Genomic DNA, 21,220 nt, shown 5'->3' on the forward strand with positions numbered 1-21,220 from the left:
CCTTTACAAGCGGCTCCTGGCAGGGCCACGTCCCTTCGGAACCCCAAGGCGGGCCTGTGTCCCCTCCGAAGCCCCAGTGTGTTGCCTGGCTCACCTCTAACCAGGTCTCTTTAAAGGGAAAAGCCACCAATTACACTAATAAAAGCCCCTCTCAATATTCTGATCTTCGGAGATTGCCCAGACCTATGCTGAGGACCTTTGCTGTGGGATTTTGTTGAATCCTTGTCACCTCAGGGATGGATACTACTTTCATCTGGTTTCAGAGGTGAGGACATGAGTCTCAGAGGTGGCATCTGTTGCCCAAGGTCAACTAAGAAGTGGGAGGGCCCATCTCTGTCCCTGCTCACCCCCCCGCCCCCACACACCTTTGACCATTATCCTATCCTGCCTCCCTGGAAGCATCAAGTATCGCCAGTCCAGGTCACCTGAGCACTGGGACACCTGTGGGATCCCGGGGCAGAGCCTGGAAACAGCTGCTCTGAACACAGTTCCCTTGGCCTTGGCTGGATCTGCAGGGAGAGGGCAAGGCAGTGCCCGACACCCCGGACCACAGACCACAGGGCCCTGCGAGCCTGCAGCTGGCGGTGGCAGGGCAGGGCAGCCCAGACAAGCCAGCTCTTAAATAAATCATTAGAACAGTTGGAAGGGATGCTCTGGGCCTGTCTCCAGTCCCCAGGCTGCAGCTTCCCGGCCCGGGCACAACACGTAAAGCTCCGTTGCTTTTTTGTCCTGATGGACCCAAGGGTTCAACCTCCTTTTTCCCTTCCTGTTTCTAAAAGAGTCACCCCACACCCCCAGAGTCCCTACTGTATGCCTGACCTGAGCAGGGCAATGCTGGGGACACAGTGGTGGTCCAGAGCGCCCCTACCCTCAGCCCAATGGAGAGGACAGACCCATCCTCAGACAGTGTCCACGCAGAGTGGACAGGGTCCAGGATGCCCGAGGAGCCTGGGGGGACACCTGACCCAGCCTGGGGGTCTGGAGGACTCCGGGGATCCTGACTCAAAAGCCAGAGGTCTTAGTGAGTGAAGAAAGAAGTGTATGAGGAGAAGCGGGGAGGAGCTGAGCCCAGGAGGGTCAGGATGAGGTAAACCACAAAGTGTTTTTCCAACTGTTTTGAATTTGAGCCACTTGATACTCAAGGGAATGTGTGTTTTACTTGCAACACATATGTGTAGGTACAAGTGTTCAGTAAATTAAATTAGCATTTCACAAAACAATCATTACTTGTAGAATGTGCTCTGATATTTAACTTTTAAAAATTAACTGCTGGATCTTTGTTAATTTATTTCATGCCTTATTCATAGGCTGACACCGGAGGTTTGAAAATATAGATGTGTACGCTGTGCTAAGAACCCCTGGTTGCCGATCAAAGAATGGAATTCTAGAAACAGCAAGTGAGATCGTCTTTAGGGCTGTTCCCCCACCCGCCCATCCTCCTCTCCTTCTGGGTGTGCGGTAGGATTTTGCTTCCCTCCCTTGTGAAGTCAGCCTGTGGAGTCCAGGAATCTGCATTTTAACACCAAAGGGAGCTGTGAGAATCATTGTTTGATTCTTGCGTGTGCCCTGACCTCGGAGATCAGACCAGCAACCTTGGTGTGCAGGGCAACACTCTAACCAGCTGGGCTACCCGGCCAGGGCCAGGAATGCTCTTAACTTTAACCTTTTTATTTTTGTCTACCTGATATGGCTCCTGCCACTGCTCCAGCCTCGTTTCTCAGTAGTTTTCACTGCCACCAAATGAAACTATTCTTGATTTCCTAAATTGCTCACCTCCAGGTCTTTGTCCTTGCTGCGTCCTCTGCCTGTACCCTTTCTTACCTCCCTTCACTGGCCAGTCCTGATATCCTTCAAAATTCAGTTCAGATGTCCCCTCCTCCAGGAAGCCCTCCCTGATCCCACTTCCCAGGCAGGGCTTCCTTCTGGGCTCCTCCATCCCAGCCCTGCTCACTGCCTCCCCCACTGGAGTATGAGCCCAAGAGGGCAGGAGCTAGGCCTGCCTCAGCTACAGGGCTGGACACACAGTAGGTGCTCAGAAAAAGTTTGCTGAATGCTTATCTGAGGGAGGAGGAGAGGCTGAATCCTTTGAAGGTGGCTGAGGTCCTCTCAGAGAAGACACCATTTGGAGCCATACTCACTTCACTGGTGGCAAACTGAGGCCAGGAAGGGGCTCCTTGCTCTGTAAGGTCCAGATTGCCCACAGTCACCCCAGCATCCTCACGACCTCTCACTTTTTTCTTGTAGTCCCCAGCCTCTGCCCTCCCCCTCAAATGATGAAATCTGAATCTGGGTAGGAGGTTTTGCTGAGTGGAAAGAAAGCTGGTTGAGACCAGTTTGGGTAGGTTTTCCCCTCCAAGCTTAGGGAGGACAGGGGGGTGGGACACTCTTGGCCAATCCGGGACCAAGCCCTCAAGCCTTCCCCTCTTGGCCCCTGGAGGACTCACCACCACCACCCCCACTCCTGGAAGGTTCTGGGATTCTGGGGTCACTGAGTCCTGGAGCCTTCTCCCTCAATCTTGCCTCCTGTCTGGAAGCCCTGTGCTTGGGGTAGGTGGGCAGCGACTGGGCTAAGCCTCGCATACCCCCATGTTGCCCAAATGGCCTTGGTAATCAGGGCAGGTACCAGAAGGTCTTCTGCCCCCAGCCTGGCCACCTACTGCTGCAGCACCTGAAACCCAGCTGCTGGTCCTCGGTCCCTGGTCCCAGGTTCCACCAGGGGCTTCTTAGGCTGCCTTTGCCCAGTGGCCCCAGGGTCTGAACAGTCCTGGGGGCAAGCACTGGTTCGTGAGTCTGTGTCTGAAGGAACACATGAAAGCGGCCTCTAAAAAAAAGATTTCATTTATTTGTTTTTAGAGAGAGGGGAAAGACGGGAGAAGGAGAAAGAGAGAAACATCGATATGCAAGAGAAATATTGATCCATTGCCTCTCCTATGCCCTGAGCCCATACTGGGACCAAACCTGCAACCCAGGGATGTGTCCTGACTGGGAAGCGAACCTGTGACCTTTTGCTTTGTAGGAGGTCGCCCAGCTATTTTTACCTTCGATATAATGTTGATGTCAAAAGTCTGTGGCTTAGAATACCATGAGGCTGTGGTTTGCCAGACAGCAACGGAAACACTTAATACACATGAACTTGGTTCACCCCTCCATGATGTCTGAGGGAGATGCTACTGTTTTCCCCATTGCATAGTGAGTAAACTGGGGCCCACACTCTCAGCGTCTAGCTCAGAACCAAGCTCACTGGAGTTTGCTGAATGGATATGATGTTAGACTAGATGGGGAAAATGGTAGACAGGAACTTTCTGAAGTAGATGGTGTCGAGGCAGGGAGGATTTGGGAATGAAGTGTGTTTGAGAGACACGGGAAGGAGGCCCAAGAGGCCACATGTGCCTGAGTGGCGGGTCCTTTAGACCCTGGGCAAATTCTCACCTCAGCCTGGCCCCAGTGCCTCACATCCTGCAGGATGTCACCACAAGTTCTTGAAGATTCTTACCAAGCAGGTTTAAGTCTAGGGACCAACAGGGACAACTCGCCACCATGGCCCAGCAGCGTCTGGAACCGGTACTGAGCTGGTCTGGGCCCAAACCATGTTCTTCAGTCATAATGACAATAGCCCTGACCAGTGTGGTTGGGCATCGTCCCTCAAAGAGAAAGGCCACCGGTTCAATTCCTGGCCAGGGCACATGCCTAGGTGTGGGTTCGGTCCCCAGTTCTGTCTGTACCAGAGGCAAAAGATCCATGGTTTCCTTCTCACATCAATGCTTCTCTCCCTCCCTTCCCCTCTCTCTAAAAATAAATTAATTAAAACATAACAACAACAATAGTAGTATAAGGCAACTTTATTAGCGTCTCACCTGTACCCTGTCTAAATGCTTTGAACATATTATCTCATTTGATCCTCGCAGCACCCAAGGAGGTATTCTCTATTATTATTCTTCCCATTGTACAGATGTGGAGTCTGAGGCTCATGGAGGTGGTGACTGCCTGAGGCCCCATAGCTGCTGCAGGAGAAAGCTTTGAAGTTATAGCTATCTTTGAGCAAGTATGAAACCCTGAAATGTTACCGGAGAACAGGGCAGGTGGGGAAGGAGTTTGGATTTCCACATGGCCAGGAGGAGCAGGGAGCCACAGCAGGTTTGTAATCGAACAAAGGGAGGTTTCGCTGCCTGCCCCAACAAAAGCCAAACTCCTGAGGCAGGAGCTGGTGCAAAAGGAAAGGGGTTTATTCGAGTGCCACAAAACCTGGGAAAAAGGTGGACTCCCATCTCAAAGACCACCCCCTTCCTGCTCAAGCTTGCAGTTCTTATAGGGATAGGGAGGGGAGGGCTTTTTTTTTTTTCCCCCTTTCTATCCAATTATCTTGCTAGCTTTTAGCATGCTGGGGACCCTATCAATTCATCTTTCTAGCTTTCTGGGGCCCCACTGAGGCTCTACCCATTCATCCTTCCAGCTTTTGGCATGTTCAGGGTAAGAACCACCCCCCTGCCTCCATCTTGGCTAATGGCGGAGCTCACTAGCACTCCACTGACTATCTATGGTAACAGGTTCACTGGAAATCACCCAAATAACCACTAAGAAGGATTTAGAGAAGTGGCAGAGCAGGTATGGTCAGGGCCTTCAGAGGTCGGCATGCAGCTCCCAGCCTCCCCAGGTGTGGCCTCAAAGGGAGTGACTTCCTCTGGCCATAAGCCCCAGTCTTGCCCTCTGGAGAATGGGCATACGTGGGACCAACCTCACCAAGCAGTTATGAGGATTCCAGGGAAGTCAGGCATATGCGTTTGTCAAAAATCAGTGGGTGTCTTAAGATTTGTTCACGTTGTTGTATATAGATTTTACCTCAAAAGGAAAAAAAAAGGACTGTGAGAAAATATTAAACGCTCATTAATAAATGCACACTGAAGGGTGTAGAGGGAAAGTGCACTGATATCTGCAACTTACCTCGTCATGCGTCAAAAAAAAAATAAAAATAAAAAAGGAACGGAACGGACGGACGGTTAGAGAGATAGATAAATGGATAGAAATGTGATATAGAAGTAAATATAGAAATAATTGTAGACTCCAGGTGCTGGGTATATGGGATTCACTGTAAAATCCTTTAAGCTTTTTGTATGTTTTAAATGTTGATAATAAAATATGGGGGGAAATATTTGGTGAAAACGTTCGTGAAAGCATTAGCACACACAGTCATTAAATTGAAATATAATTTTTAATGGATGTATTGCAAATTATGTACCTAGGAGGAAGTGGATTACAATCCTAATATATAATAACTGCCATTAATTGATAAGCATGGACTCTGAACTTGGAACATTTATTTTTAAAATTATTCACATTATTAAATAAATAACTTCATCTCGTTAAAACCTTACGCCACCTGTGTGAGGGATCTGCATCTTACATTTGAGGAATTGACGTTCCAAGAGGTGATAAAAGACTGAATTTATGGAAGGGTAGCTCATTTGGTTAGAGCATTGTCCTGATATGCCAAGGTTGTGGGTTCAATCCCCCTATCAGGGCACATAAAAGAATCAACCAATGAATAAGTGGAACAACAAACCGATGTTTCTCTCTCGCTCCCTCGCTCTCCTTTCCCCTCTCTCTAAAATCTATAAATAAGAAATTTTTAAAGATTTTATTTACTTATTTTTAGAGAGAGGGGAAGAGAGGGAGAGAAACATTCATGTGTGAGAGATACATCAATCGGTTGCCCCTCACACCCCTCCAACTGGGGACTAGGCCCGCAACCCAGGCATGTGCGCTGACTGGGAATTGAACCGGCGACCTTTCAGTTAGTGGGCCTGCATTCAATCCACTGAGCCACACCAGCCGGGGATAAAAATAAATAAATAAAAATAAAAATCTTGTTTGTATTTTTTAAAGACCGAATTTAGGGCGAAGGAGGGGTTTCAGGCGGAGTTGATTTTCAAATGAGTGACCAGCGGATCACCCACACTTACGTATTGATTGATTGATTTTAGAGCAAGACAGGAAGGGAGAGAGAGAAAGCAGCATCGACTTGTTGTTCCACTAACTTATGCATTCATTGGTTGATTCTTATATATATGCCCTGACTGGAGATCGAAACCGCCACCTCGGCACGTTGGGACAGTGCTCTAACCAACTGGGACAGTGCTCTAACCAACTGAGCTATCCCCCCAGGGCGTTATCTGTGCTTCTTAGAGATCCTCGCTCGCGCCTGCGAACTGTTGCAGCTTAACCGCCCTCAATCCCTCAGCCCAATTCCTTGCCAGGGTAAAAAGCGTTCTCCCAACGCCCCGCCCCCTTCAGGCCCCACCCCCGGATACCGACAAAGTTACAGTATTCTGCATTCTAAAGAGAGAGCGCTACACGCTTCAGCCATAAGCGCCCTCGGGTCGGTCCCCGCCTTGCCAAGCCTCGCCCAGGCGCTTAATCCTCGCAGCTTCCGCCAAGCACGCTTAGAGACCTTCCGCGCGCCAGGAAGGATGCCTCTGTGCTGACAGCTGTTACTCCAGGAACCGGGACAGCCGCCTTCCGCGCCCAGTGGCCTGGACGTCCCCTCTCGGACACCAGAACCTAGTTCCCTTCTTCGCGGAGCTCCGTTTCTGGCCCCCAGACTCAGGCTCCCGAGTCCTCCGTTTCCAGGACGCAGGCCCTCCAGCTCCCCGCCTCCCGGATCCAGGCGTCCGGGATCTGCGCGTCCAGGACCTCGTCTCTCGAAGACCTCGGCCGCGTGGGTGCCGTCCGCTTTCCGGAGCCAAGGACCCCACGTCCCAGCCTGAGAATCTCGCGCCCGACACGACCTGGAAGAGCAGAGGGGCCCCAGCGCCCAGCTTACGGATCTCAGACACTCCCGCTTCCCAGGTCCAGGAACTTGGGCGCTGTGAAGTCGCACTCCAAGGAGCCTTCAGAGTTCCAACTTCAGGCTGTTACTCAAGGAGCCCAAGCGCTCCCAGCTTCCAGGCGTTCATCATGGTGGCCGATTCCACTAAGGGCGACCCCAAGTGGCTGGGGGTAGCGGAGCCCACTGCCAACGGTGTCCCAGCGTTGGCCCCCTTAGGGGACCCAGGCGCGGCAGGGGGCGGCTGCTGCAGCTCCCGGCACAAGGTTCGTCGCTGCCTTCGCGCCAACCTGTTGGTGCTGCTGACGGTCGTGGCTGTAGTGGCGGGCGTGGCGCTGGGCCTGGGGGTGTCTGGGGTCGGTGGCGCCAGAGCGCTGGGCCCCGCGCGTCTGGCCGCCTTCGGCTTCCCGGGAGAGCTGCTGCTACGCATGCTGAGGATGATCATCTTGCCGCTGGTGGTGTGCAGCCTGATCGGCGGCGCCTCCAGCCTGGACCCGAGCGCTCTCGGCCGCCTGGGCGCCTGGGCGATGCTCTTTTTCCTGGTCACCACATTGGTAGCATCCACGCTTGGCGTGGGCTTGGCGCTGGCTCTGCAGCCCGGCGCCGCCTTCAACACCTCGGTCGGCGTCACCGGCCCTAAGGAAAACGTCCCGAGCAAGGAGGTGCTGGATTCCTTCCTGGACCTTGTGAGGTCAGGCCCCGCCCGCCGGTGGAGGGATGGGGGGAAGAGTACTCCAGCTACAGGGGAGGGGTATGGTGTTAGGAACGGCGGGAGTGGCCACGTGGCCGGGAAGCCGGGGCTTTGGGTCCTCTAGAGCCAGGACATCCCCAGGGCCTCAGGAAAACGGTAGGGGATGGTGGGGGAAACTCTGGTCCCTCAAGGGTCAGGGTACCGAGGGTGAGGACAGACTCCTGGAGAAGGAGACTTCTAAATGGGGGGGCTTGGGACACAAGGGGGGACTCTACATAAGGGTGATAAGCAAGGAAGTCTTACAGAGAGAGGAAAAGTAATGCTTGCGGGGTTTGGGAGATGTCGTAAGAGGGACTCTCCTGTCAGAGGAGGGATCCTGGGGGTTTCCAAGGGGATCTTTGGGTCGCCAAGGGCCAAGGATGGGGCTTCTGGGTAAAGGTTTGAGCCCAGGGTCTGGTTAGAAGATTTGCGACCCAAGGAGCCCATGGAGAACCTGAGGAGGGCAGAGTGACCCCCCACCCCACCCCAGGCTCTCTTCCAAGTCCCAGGGCTGCCTGTACCATGGGTCACCCAGGCAGCCAGGTTCCTTTCTCAGCCTGCCGTCCCCTCCCAGTTCAGCTGGGCCCCCGTGGCTTCCCCATACATGTTCCTGGTAAGTACTGCCACCTCCACCACCTTCAATCCCATTTCCTCCTTCTGTGCTCCCTGCACCCAACCAGGCTGCCCAGAAAGGGGACAGATTCTTTTCCTTCTGGCTTCTGCTTCCCACCCCACCCCCTCCACAAGAATGGCTCTCCCCTCTTTTAAGGGGGACAGATTGCTTGAACCACATGGCCTTGCCTTTGGGGCCTGCTGATTAAGTGTGTCCAGGTTGGTTGGGGACTTCCTGGAAGTGGAGGGAAATGATGAGTCATAGAACTGGGTTCCCCCAGCATCTTGGGGCATCACTGCAGCCTGAATTGGTAAACTTCACCCAGAATTTGCAGTGGGTGGGCACCTCCTGGCTCAGGGAGATTAGCTAGGTCAGATGAGCTGGGTCCTGGCCCAGCCCTGGCTGGCCTGGGTGGATACAGGCCAACCTGATGCCAGGCACACCCACTCGAAGGCTGTTTATGTGTGTGTGCAGGCTTCCCCTACCCGCCCCCCCCTGCCATGTAAGGTTGTTTATGTGTGTGTGCAGGCTTCCCCTACCCGCCCCCCCCTGCCATGTAAGGTTGTTTATGTGTGTATGCAGGCTTCCCCTACCCGCTCCCCCGCCATGAGCCAAAACAGATGTAACTCACACGTGGTCGGCCACTCCCAGACTTAGCTGAAGCATCTGAGCCACACAAACTTTGCAATTAACTGACAGGCACACACTCAGCCACGGCTGTGACATTGCACACTGGCAAATGGGCTTGCACCGACTGCGACACGTGCATACCCACTGGATACTAACACCTCTTTAGCACAAGCATACATATTCACCCCTACATGGCACACAGCGACAGAATCCCACATGTCTGAACACTGACCCTCACTCCAAACAGATAACAACACTCAACAAACTGGGTATAGACCCACAGCGACAGCCGCACGCCCATGTCACTGGGGAGGAGGAGGATATTAGGACTGCAGCCAGCTTGCTAGGTTCAAATCCCAGCCCTGCCACTTCCTAGCCAGGCAAGTTTCTTCATCTTTTGTGCCCCAGTTTCCTTTTCTGTAAAGTGGGATAAGAGTGCTCATCCCTGAGGGCTGTTGGGAGTTTATTTAAAGCACTTACTACAGCACCTGTAGCTACATCAGCATTATTTTTGTGTCACCCAGAGACACAGGCTGTTGTCTGACTCACCAGCACACTCTGGGCTTCACGCACACTGCTTGCTGCACACAGTCACACTTGGACACTGTCACAGAAGTAGCCGTGCGAACACAGATGCACATTCCTGACGCACACAGCCATCTGTTGTCTTCCTCCCTCCCTCCCTCCCTCCCTCCTTCTTCCCCACCCAGCAGCCAGCCCCTGGGGGCAGCCTGCCCTTTTCTCAGCCCTCCCTGGCCCCAGCCCTCTGGGAGGAAGTGGCTGATGCAAGCTGTCCAGGCTATGAAGTTTGCTTCTGGGGGTGGAGCTGGGATTCCAGGTGCCCTGCCCCAGCCTGCCTTGGGAAGCTAGCATTCCTCACTCTCATCCGCAATCTTTTCTTTTCTGTGTTTTTAAAGATTTAATATATTTATTTTTAGAGAGAGGAGAAGGGAGGGAGGAGGACAGGGAGAGAAACATTGATGTGCAACAGATACATTCACGGTTGCCTCTCGCATGCCCCCACTGGCTGGCAACCCAGGCATGTGCCCTGACTGGGAATCTCACCAGTAATCTTTTGGTTCCCAGGCTGGTGCTCAGTCCATTGAGCCACACCAGCCAGGGCTCATCTGTAATCCTTTGGGGCCAGGATGCCAACCTACTGGGGTCCTAGGAGACCAGTTCAGACTCTCCAATGCCCCGTAAATGTGTGCAGGCCAGTCCAACTCTGCTTGACTGAACCTGGCTGAGGCATGGATGGGGGCCATATCTGGGTGCAAATTGAGCCCCCATGGTTCCCCCACCCCTGGAGACACCCCCTGACCTCCCCCTGCGGTATCTAATAACCCCCCCCCCATGTCTATCTCTGCAGAAATATCGTCCCCTCCAACCTGGTGTCTGCAACTTTCCGCTCAGTGAGTCCTCAGGAACACCCCAGGGGTGGGGGTTGGGCAGGGAGGAAGGTAGCCAATGGCGGTCCCTTGGTGCCTGATTTTGGGTGGTGCCTGAAGAGACACCTGTCCACATATTTAGGATTGTCCACAGGCAGAATTATAGGGTTGTTGGGTGACCTCTGAGACCCGGCCTCGCCCACAAATGAGAATATGGGTTCCCAGCGCCTGCTGGCTTCTAATTCTAGCTGTGTGATGCTGGGCATGTGCCTTTACTTCTCTGAACCTCGGTTTCTGCCTCTAGAAAACAGGGGCATGCATAGTCCTGCCGTAGTGGGGTTGCTGGTGGGATGAAATGAGATGTGTAAAAGGATATTTAGGGCTGGCTTTGGGCATTGTGGGTGCCAATATGGGGTGGGGGGGCCTCAGTGACCATTGACACAGACTCTTCCCAACCCCCCCCCCCCCCGCAGTACAATACCATCTATGAAGAGGAGAACGTTCCCAGTGGAGCCACGGTGGAGGTGAGAGTGGGAGAAGCATAGGAGGGACCCTAGCCCTTAGCCCATTAAAAAAAAATTTTTTTTTAAATTTATTTTTAGGGAAAGGGGAATGGAGGGAAGAGAAGGAGAGAAACATCAATGTGTGGTTGCCTGTTATGCACCCCCAACTGGGGACCTGGCTCGCAACCCAGGCATGTGCCCTGATTGGGAATCAAACTGGAGACCTTTTGGTTCTTACGTGGGAACTCAGTGCACTGAGCTACAGCAGCCAGGGCCTGCTTGTCATTGTGGCTGTTCCATTTTGTCCCCCCCTACCCCTCCAGCCTTTATTTATCCACCAGATCTTCTAACCTTTGGGGTGCAACTTGTTTGAAACTTGGAGCAGCCCCTCCCAATTTCTGTCTTTTCTGCCTTTCTGGAACTTCTGTTTTGACCCCTCTTCTTCCTCCCTGTTACCGGACAGGGGCCTGGCTCTGAGATGGAACTTTTCAATGGAACCAAGGTGAAGGTGAGAGCAGGGGGGCAGCACCCCAGTCCTTGGCCCATTGCTGTGGTGGTTCCTTTGTGTTCCCGCCCCCGCCTTTGTTTACACACGGGGTCCTCTAACCTTTGGTGTGCAACTTGGTTGAAACTCTGTGCAGCGCCTCCCCCATTTCTGTCTTTTGTGTCCTTCTGGAATCTCCGTTTTGACCCCTCTTCTCCCTCCCCACTACCCTCTCTGGTCCAGGCTCCTCTTTTCCCAACACCCTATCTTACCCTGGCCTCCTCTCTGATCTGCCCCAGGCCTGGCAGCCGGAATGGTCTTTCCAAAGCACAAACCTGACCCTGCCTCTCCCCTGCTCAAAGCCCTGGCATGCTCCATAGTGTCCTCAGAAGAAAGCCCAGGGTGCCTGCCACGGTCCACGGGATCCTGCGAGGTCGGACCCCTGCCCCGCCGCCCTCCAAGTCTCATCCTTTTTTTAAAAAAGAATTTATTTATTTGTTAGAGAGAGGGGAAAGGGAAGGAGAAAGAGACAGGGAGAAACAATGTGTGAAATACATCGATCAATTGCCTCTCCCATGCCCCCAACTGGGGACCTGGCCCATGACCCAGGCATGTGCCCTGACTGGGAATTGAACCAGCGACTTTTTGGTTCGCAGGCCAGCGCTCAATCCACTGAGCCACACCAGCCAGGGCCCAGTCTCATTTTATGATTCTGCCCCACTCATTCCACCCCAGCCTCAGTGAATTTCTTTCTGCTCTTGAAATGTCCACATTGCTGTCATTTCTAGGCTATTGCAAATTATTTCCTCTCTCTAGAACCTTCTATCACCCCTCTTACCTTGTTCACCCTTCCTGTTATCCAGGTCTCAGACCCTTCCTCCAGGAAGCCCTACCTGATTACTCATACCCCTGAGCTGGCACCCCCTCCTGGGTTCCCACACTCATCTTCAACCCTCCTACTCCAGTTTCAACCCTGCCTACTCTGGGTGGTCCCTGGCCATAGTTCTGTTTCCCCTGGCCTTGGACAGTGAGCCTTGGGAAGGAGGGGCTGGAGTTGATGGGCCCCAGTGCTGCCTAGGACAGGTCCTCGGTGACCATGCACATTGACTGAGCTTTCCCCTCCTGCTTCCAACTGTTCCTCCCAAAGGTGCCTGTGGGGAGCGAGGTGGAGAGTATGAACATCCTGGGCCTGGTCGTGTTTGCCATCGTGTTCGGCTTGGCCCTGCGGAAGCTGGGGCCAGAGGGTGAGCTGCTCATCCGCTTCTTCAACTCCTTCAATGATGCCACCATGGTGCTGGTCTCCTGGATCATGTGGTAGGTGGTGGGAGAGGGGACTAGGGGTGTGGGAGGGGCAACCCTTCGTCTGCCTCTTAGAGCCACATGGCATGGATTCAAACCCAGCATCGACCATTCCCTGGCTGTGTGACTTTGGGCAAGTGACTCACCCTCTCTGTGCCTCTATTGCCTCATCTATAAGATGAGAACAGTGCTGCATTCCATGAAAGCTTAGACTGGTACTGGCATCTTCTTGACCTTCCTGGAAGATGACAAAAAGGGCCAGGCTGTAGCCACAGCCTGGCTAACACATCTCAGTTTTAGAGATTTGAAGGTAATCCCATGTTTGCCTTTGGATCAATGAACTGAAATCATACCTGCTTTATAGGGTTATCACAAAGATGAAACAAGCAGCTGGGGAAATAGGTAAAGAAAGCACCGAGAAAGCGCTTTAAATGCCTGGCACCTACCGAGCATTCACTTAACATCAGCAATGACTATTACCATTCTGAGCTCTGTTAAGTGACCTACGTTAACGAGAAAAAAACACGTGCGGAGGCCTCTGGTTCCCATGCCTGTCACCTCTCCCATCACTGATTCTCTGGCCCCAGCCTGAATCTAGAAGATCAGAGATCAGGAGGAGGGCCAGGGTTGTTGCATTTTTAGCAAATCTAACACCCTCACCCACCCCGATTCCAATGCAGCTGGCATCTAAGAAGCTGCTATGAGGGAATCAAGTGCGTTTTTTAAAAAAAGACTTTATTTATTTATATTTAGAGAGCGGGGACGGGAGGGAGACAGAGCAGAGAAACACCCATGTCAGAGAGAAACATCAATCAGTTGCTTCTCGATGCTCCCTGACCGGGGACTTGACTCCGCAACCCAGGCATGTGCCCTGACCAGGGATTGAACCTGCGACCTTTCACCTTGAGGCGTAATTCCCAACCAACTGAGTCATACCAGTCAGGGCGAAATCAGGTGCATCTTGACTAATGAAAGTGCTTTGCCTTAGGGGTAGGTGATGTGTGGGTGAGAGCAGGCTTTGCAGTTGGGTGGCCTGGGTTCCTATCTTGGCATGGCCACTTCCTAGCTGTGCCCTACGACAGGTTACTTATCCTTCCATGCCTCAGTTTCCCCATCTGGAAAATGGGGTTGATCGGACCAGGTACAAATGAGTTAATACGTGTAAAGTGCTTGGGAGAGTGCCTGGCCGATAGCAGCTTACAGAAAACAGTATTAGCTAATATTTATCAAGTTCTTCACTTGTATAACTTCCTGGCGCACCCCAGTGGCCTGAACATGGGCATTTGGCCAAACCCAGAGGCACAAGTGGCTGGGAAACAGTGCCTTTTTTACTAAAGAGGAAAAGGGTTTGTGAGACACCTGGTCACAGCGATCAGGAGTCACGAGAGCAGTCTTGGGCGGCCTCCTGGCTGGGAGGCATAAGCACCCCGGGGGTCTTTACTCCAGGAGAGAGTGCTAAAGTTTAAAGATGAATTATTAAAAAGCTTTCAGCTCATTTCAACTGGCATCTCATTTCATCCTCCCAACATTCTTATGAGGTTGGGAGCATTATATTCCCTGCTTTACAGACTATTACATTTTGTTAATTCAACAGTAGCCGTAAGAAACTCTAAATAGGAGCTCCCTTGAGATGAAGACTCAGTCACACTCAAGGACTCAGCACATCATATACATTTTTTCAAAAAATTTTAAAGGATTTTATTTTTTATTTTTAGAGAGAGGGGAAGGGAGGGAGAGAGAGGGAGAAAACATCCATGTGAGAAGCATCCATTGGCTGTCTCTTGCATGCCCCCAACTGGGACCTGGTCCGCAATCCAGGCATGTGCCCTGACTAGGAATTGAACTGGTGACCTTTTGGTTCTCAGGCCAGTGCTCAACCCACTGAGCCACACCAGCCAGGGCCCAGCACATCATAAATGCGTCATGCCTCAGAGCTTTTATTAAGACCTGAGCCGTGTCTCTATTTTTTGTGATGTGGTGAGAGAATATATTGGTTTCAGTCATAATAGCTGCTATAACAAAGGAGCCCAGAGAACGCAAATGACACATGGGTGGTGGATGTGTCTTTCTCAGTCACGTGTTAAGTCCAAACCTAGTTGGTGACTCTACTCCAAGTGGTGATGGAAACACCCTGGCTTCTTTTATTTCTGACTTCACCATCTGCAAGGGGAGAGAGCGGGAGGAGGGCAGAGGAGGTGGTGGATTTCCACACACATTGCCCTGGTGCCTCCTGGTTTCAAGGGTGGCTGCAGGCCAGCTGTGTGCGGAGCACAGTGCCTGGCCCTGGGTGAGCACGAGGTCAGGCTGCCCTCTGTCTCCTGGGTAATTAGGTATGCCCCTGTGGGCATCTTGTTCCTGGTGGCCAGCAAGATCATGGAGATGGAGGATGTGGGGATGCTCTTCGCCAGTCTCGGCAAATACATCCTGTGCTGTCTGCTGGGCCACGCCATTCACGGGCTCCTGGTGCTGCCCCTCATCTACTTCCTCTTCACTCGCAAGAACCCCTACCGCTTCCTATGGGGCATCATGACAGCGCTGGCCACCGCCTTTGGGACCTCCTCCAGGTGTGACCTTGGGGCAGACTAAGGTGGGATTTTTAAGTTATAAGGGACCTGGAGTGGGCATCCCATGTCTGAAGACCCCTGAACTTTTGTGTTTGCGGCCATTGGATCTGGGTACAGGGCCATACTTTCCTAAGTTTCTCATAAGGCCCCAGATCTACCCCCCATCCATCACCCAGACTGCCCTAAAATTAGGAAAGCTACTACTGCCTTAGAGATTTCTTCCTCACTTCTTTGGTGCCAAAGCCTGGCCCTGGGGGACTCCAGTGCTCCACCCTGGACCCACCTTTGGGAGCTCTTCCCACCTTCTTCCTGGGTATTTCACCCATGTCTGCTGACCCTGTTCCTTCAGAACGGGACCTTCCCTGTTCCGATAGCAGGAGGTGTGGGTCAGTGAGTTCTCAGACATGGTGGGATTTAGGTATGAGTTTTTGCGTGTATTTTGAGTAGCAGGCTGTCCAGGAGCCTACACGTTGGAATGATTGCAGTCTGCTGGATCCCTAGTACCTTCTGGCTCTGGGGAGAGAAGGGCATGGATTACTGGGAGGGCCGTGGGTGAAAACCTAGGGATGTTGGTGGTGGAGTCCAAGCTGGTGGGTGGAGCTTGGGCCAGGGAGGAGGGGCTATGTGGGCAAGGAGGTATGGGCGTGGCTTGGCTGGTGGGTGGGGCCAGGCCTCGGAAAGCTGCGTGAGCTAGCTCAGATCTGGGGTCCCTTGCAGCTCTGCCACATTACCGCTGATGATGAAGTGCGTGGAGGAGAAGAACGGCGTCTCCAAGCATATCAGCCGCTTCATCTTGCCCATCGGTGCCACCGTCAACATGGACGGCGCTGCCCTCTTCCAGTGTGTGGCTGCCGTGTTCCTTGCCCAGCTCCACCAGCGGTCCTTGGACTTCGTGCAGATCATCACCATCCTGTGAGTGCCGGCTGGCTGTGGCTAGGGCCCCTGACCCAGCTGACCCCTCCCCTGGGAATGGACACAGGCTGGGGGAACAGGGCTCCTGCGGTAGCTTCTCCCACTAGGCGGCCCTTCCCTGACCTCCCCTCTCCCCCACCCAGGGTCACTGCCACGGCGTCCAGCGTCGGCGCTGCAGGCATCCCTGCTGGAGGTGTCCTCACCCTGGCCATCATTCTCGAGGCAGTCAACCTCCCGGTTGACATCTCCTTGATCCTGGCTGTGGACTGGCTTGTGTGAGTGTGACTTTGGGGCTTCAGGGGGGCTCGGGGGCACTTTGGGGAAAGGGGATGAGCAAGAGGGTCACTGAGAGTCTCTGGGGAGGAGCGGAGAGGAGAGGAAGGCAGGCATTCTGGAGATAAGGGAATGGGACCTTGAGCGTTCCAGTGAAAGGTATGGAAGGAATCTGGAGGCTTCTAAGAAGAACCCCAGGGAGGTCGTGTGCCACAGTGGGGAAAAGAGTGGACTCTTCGGTCAGGCTGCTTGTGTGCAAACCCGGTGCACCATTGCTAGCTAGTGTGACCTTGGGCAAGTATTTCCTCTCTCTGTCTCAGTTTCTCCATCTGTAAAATGGACAGAATAGTCTCCTTGACATTAAATGACTTAATACATGCAACTCCTTCTAAGAGCCTCTGGTAAGTAGTACATGCTGCATACATAATTGTTAGCTATCATGATTAAGCTATTAAGATCATGAAAGATTGGAAACAGTTTGGTTTCAAGTTGAATATAGAATGACCATATGTCTTAGGGTGAGGACTTCTGGCCAAGATGGAGGCGTAGGTAGACACGCTTTGCCTCCTTGCACAACCATAAGAAGGACCACATCTACCTCAAAACAAAAATAACCAGAAGTACCAGAAAATCAAACTGCATGAAAGTCCAACAAACAAAGATATAAAGAAGTAACACTCATCCAGACAGGTGTGACAGCTCTACCTAAGACACAGAGGCAAACACAGGAGCCTGTCAAGTTGAGGAGACAGAGAAGTATGGCCCAAAAGAGGGAGCAGATCAAGGCTCCAGTGGGAGAACAAAGTGAGGAGGAGCTAGCCAACCTAACAGATGCAGAGTTCAAAACACTGGTGATAACAATGTTCACAGAAATGACTGAGTATGGCAAACACATAAGGGAAGCAGTGAAGGCTATTCTAAGTGAAATGAAGAAAAATGTACATGAACCCTTGACCCCTCCCCTCCCACTTATTTCCCCATCACTTCTTCCCTCTTCAGGGACCGGTCCTGTACCGTCCTCAATGTGGAAGGTGATGCCTTTGGGGCAGGGCTCCTCCAGCATTACGTGGATCGGACAGAGTCTCCAAGCTCAGTGCCTGAGTTGATCCAGGTGAAGAGCGAGACGCCCCTGGCCCCGCTGCCGATCCCCACTGAGGAGGGGAACCCCCTCCTCAAACGTTACCCAGGACCTGCTGGGGATGCTGACAACTTCGAGAAGGAATCAGTCATGTAAGCCCCAGTGAGGCTCTTCCCTGCCCTGATGGGGCACTTTGGACATCAGGATCACGAGGATGGATGAACGGACAAGCTGGGGCTCTGAGGGCCCTGCCCACACACTCCGGGGAGTCAGAGACTCCCCAGCTCCAGATCTGGGAAGCTTCGCTGCTGGAATGTATGTGTATATAGGTGTGAATGTCTCCCCAAATCTCCCCTGCCCCCACCCAAGGCTAGGAAACAGCAAGAATGGAGAAGTAGCGTCCCCCACATCTCATCCTGGGAGCCTGCCTGGCCTCCCTGTCTCAGGTCACCATATGGAATTCTGCCCTTTTTGAGAGAAAGGACGTTCTGACATGTGCTGCCTCCTTTGCTGGTTATTTTGTGGCAGTAGCTCTGTGTGTGTGTGTGTGTGTGTGTGTGTACTGTGACTCCATGGTACATCCCACCCTGTCCCGGGACCTCTGTGTAGGAGGAAGCTGAGGACAAACACAGCTGTCACCCCAGAGGACATTTTTTAGCGATAAAATTGTCAAAGATAGTGAATCAGGTGTGTGTAAGAATTTGACTAAGAGCCCCAGCTACACAGAAATAAACAAAAAACAAACCGGATAAATTAGATTTCAGGGAAATGTCTGTCCATCAACACCGTGGGCAGTCGCCACGGGATGCCACTGCCCCACCTACTAGAATGGTGACAAAAACAATACCACACGCTGACGGGGATGTGGAGCAGCTGGACAGAGCCCGTGCCTTCCTGGTGGCAAGGCAGCACGGTCCAGTCACTCTGGAGTCTGGCTAGGCAAGGCCCTGGCTGGGTGGCTCAGTTGGTTAGAGCATCATCCCTATATACCAAGGTCGTGGGTTCGATCCCCACATCAGGACAGATACAAGAATCAACCAGTGAGTGCATAAGTGAAATGAAAAAGCGAAGTTCCTCTCTCTCTCAAGTGAAAGAATCACCAGGTAGTCATATCACATTAAAATACACACTTTACACACCATATAGCTTAGGAGCTCCACTCGTAGGATTTATCCAAGAGAGATGAAAACTTCTGTTCACACAAAAAGCAGTACACAAATGTTTATAGCTGCTGTCTTATCTACTTGCCAAAATTCAGAAGTCCCTTGGATAAACTAGTACAATGATCATTCATGCAATCGAAGGCTACTCAGCAAGAAGAAACAAGTACTGATGTACCGTGGACCCTTGAACACTACGGGTTTGAACTGCGACGGTCCAGTTATATGTGGATGGTTTTCAAAAAGTACCTGCACTGTTTTGATCCGGCTGGGAGTCTGGAGGGTCCTGTGCATGCGCTGATCTATGCCATGTTGTCATGTATAGGGGACCTGAGCATCTGGGGTTTGAGTAGCCACAGGGGGTCCTGGAACCAGTCCACCGTGAATACTGAGAGACAAGTTTTGGGGAGGTCAAAAGTCATACATGGATTTTTGACTGTGTGTGTGTATGGGGGGGGGCGGTGTCAGGATCCCTAACTCCCTACCCCGTGTTATTCAAGGGTCAACTGTACTCAGCGTGGAGGCGTCTCACAGGTAATATTTTGAGTGAAAGAAGCCAGAAACATACTGTATAGTTAATTCCATTCATATGAAGGCCTACGTGAGGCTCGCCTGGTCTATGGTGAGAGAAATTAGAACAGGGGGTAGCCTATCAGGGTGCCTATGTCCGGTGGGGGAGGGCACGAGGGAGCCTGTGATACAGCAGGTGTTCTGTGTCTTCTTATGGGTGATGCTTACATAGATGTCAACATTTGGAAAAATTAGGTAACCCATACACTTAAGCTGTGTGCAGTTTACCCTACACATATTCCAGTTAAAAATGTATAACTTGTAGCCCTAACTGGTGCGACTCAGTGGGCTGGGCGCTGGCCTGTGATCTGAAAAGTCACTGGTTCGATTCCCGGTCAGGGCACATGCCAGGGTTGTGGGCCAGGTCCCCAGCTGGGGGCGCACGAGAGGCAACCACTCAATGTGTCTCTCACACATTGGTGCTTCTCTCCCTCTCTTCCTCCCTCCCTTCTTCTCTCTAAAAAATAAAGATAAGTAAATTCTTTAACAAAAATGTACAACTCATAGCAAGAAATCCCACTGTAACCACCTACCTAAGAATGCAGGTATCCCTTGGCTACCTGAACTCTCACTGCAAATAGTCCCCACAGCGACTTGCTGTTTTTTCCCCTTGAACCCAAAATGGGCTGTTTGAATCAGGAACCTGCTGTGCAACTATTTTAAGTCCTGTGAGAGTTCAGGATGTGGACGCGACCAGTGGCAGCTCACACGTTCTGATAGGATCCTGTCTCGTGCGTGACAGGAGTGTGTTCTACATTCCTGATGTTATCTCCCTAGGTCCCTGCGTAGATGTCTGCCAGGCGCCGGGAGGCACCTCCAGTCTGGGTGCAATAGAGAGTATTTTGATTACCTTTAGCCTCGTTTCTTTTCTGTTGTTTAGTTACTCTCATGACTATTGTACTGTGGATATATAAGTCCTATCTGATTCTGTGCAAACTTGCACATTGCATACAAACAGTCAACCGATGGGATCATTAAGTGTTGAACAGTTAAGTAATTGTTTTTATTCAATGCTTTCTATTATGCCAGAATCCTTGGTGGGTTGTTACAGGAGTGTTTTAATGATATTTGGAGAAATCGGTGGAGTTTTTGTAGGGAGCTGGGAGTGAATGCATTATTATCTCTGCTTAAAATCATTGTTTATCCACAAATTTTCTAATGAATGCTTTTTGGGGGGTGGATTAAATTTATTTACTAGATTAGATTTATCCATTTTACGAGGGATACCTGTTTAAAGAGGTACATACCTGCCCTGGCTGGTGTGGCTCAGTGGATTGAGCACTCGCCTGTGAACTAAAGAGTCTCTGCCAGTTCAATTCCCAGGCAGGGCACATGCCTGGGTTGTGGGCCAGGTCCCCAGTTGGGGGCGCGTGAGAAGCAAGCACACATTGATGTTTCTCTCCCTCTCTTTCTCCGTCCCTTCTCCTCTAAAAATAAATAAATAAAATCTTTTAAAAAATCAAATAAAGAGGTACATACCTGCATATGTAATATATTGAATATACTACCTTCATAGGTGTACACAAAGAGAATACGGAACTGAGCCACGTTCCACCAAACAGCACTTTAGCCACTTTTTTCTGTCCCTTTTTTTTTTTTTTTTTTTTTTTTTTTATCACTGATTTGCCTAAAACACAGATCTAGGTCATATAGAAAGACTGGAACCATCTCAAGCCTACATGGTGTGGACACGGTCTTAGGTGACCCCCAGACCTGGTCGCCACTAGGGCGTGTGCTGCGCGAGGGAGCAGCCTCAGTCCCCTTCACTGCCATATGCCCAGAGCACAACACAGGACCTGGCACATAGTAGGCACTCAATGCATTGCACGCCAGCCTACAGAGCTGCCGGGTTGTAACAGACTGGTTCAGACCCCTCTTCTGCTACTTGCCAGCTCTGTGACCTTGGACAAGCGCTGCTGAGTTTCACCCTCCGGGAACAAGCGCTGTTCCGCCTCACCCAGAGGAGAAGGTTACATAAGAAAAGAAAAAGCACCCGGATGGCCACTCCCTGGGCCAGGCTCCCATTTCCCTCTCCTTTTCGCCATTGCCCTACCCTCTCATTATTGGGACAGCCCCCCGGTTCCTTCCAAGGAACCTGGCTTTGGAGGGAGGGCTCAGGCTGGCCCTGGATTGAGCTTGGGCCTGGGTTCTAGGCTCGGAGTGGCAGTTCGGGGCGGGGGGCAAGCAAGCACAGGG

General features: G+C 51.9%; 1 protein-coding gene across 1 annotated transcript; it reads left to right on the forward strand.

Moving 5' to 3' along the window:
* Positions 1 to 6,334: 6,334 nt before the first annotated feature.
* On the forward strand, positions 6,335 to 17,788 carry SLC1A5 (solute carrier family 1 member 5). The gene is made up of 9 exons (XM_090261395.1): positions 6,335 to 7,511; positions 10,163 to 10,205; positions 10,655 to 10,705; positions 11,148 to 11,192; positions 12,316 to 12,482; positions 14,798 to 15,031; positions 15,749 to 15,943; positions 16,087 to 16,218; positions 17,216 to 17,788. The coding sequence occupies exons 1-9, from the start codon at positions 6,952 to 6,954 to the stop codon at positions 17,448 to 17,450; spliced, it is 1,662 nt and encodes a 553-aa protein (XP_090117521.1). The 5' UTR covers positions 6,335 to 6,951; the 3' UTR covers positions 17,451 to 17,788.
* The last annotated feature ends 3,432 nt before the right edge of the window (positions 17,789 to 21,220 follow it).

Source organism: Furipterus horrens, unplaced genomic scaffold (genome assembly GCF_987537825.1).
Source record: "Furipterus horrens unplaced genomic scaffold, mFurHor1.1.pri manual_scaffold_13, whole genome shotgun sequence".
Classification (NCBI taxonomy): domain Eukaryota; kingdom Metazoa; phylum Chordata; class Mammalia; order Chiroptera; family Furipteridae; genus Furipterus; species Furipterus horrens.

Excerpts from the sequence above, each read along its gene's own strand:
- SLC1A5 (XM_090261395.1), top strand. The coding sequence starts at position 6,952 with ATGGTGGCCGATTCCACTAAGGGCGACCCCAAGTGGCTGGGGGTAGCG. Across the intron at positions 11,193-12,315 it reads TCAATGGAACCAAGGTGAAG|GTGCCTGTGGGGAGCGAGGT; the intron begins GTGAGAGCAGGG and ends TTCCTCCCAAAG. Across the intron at positions 15,944-16,086 it reads GTGCAGATCATCACCATCCT|GGTCACTGCCACGGCGTCCA; the intron begins GTGAGTGCCGGC and ends TCCCCCACCCAG.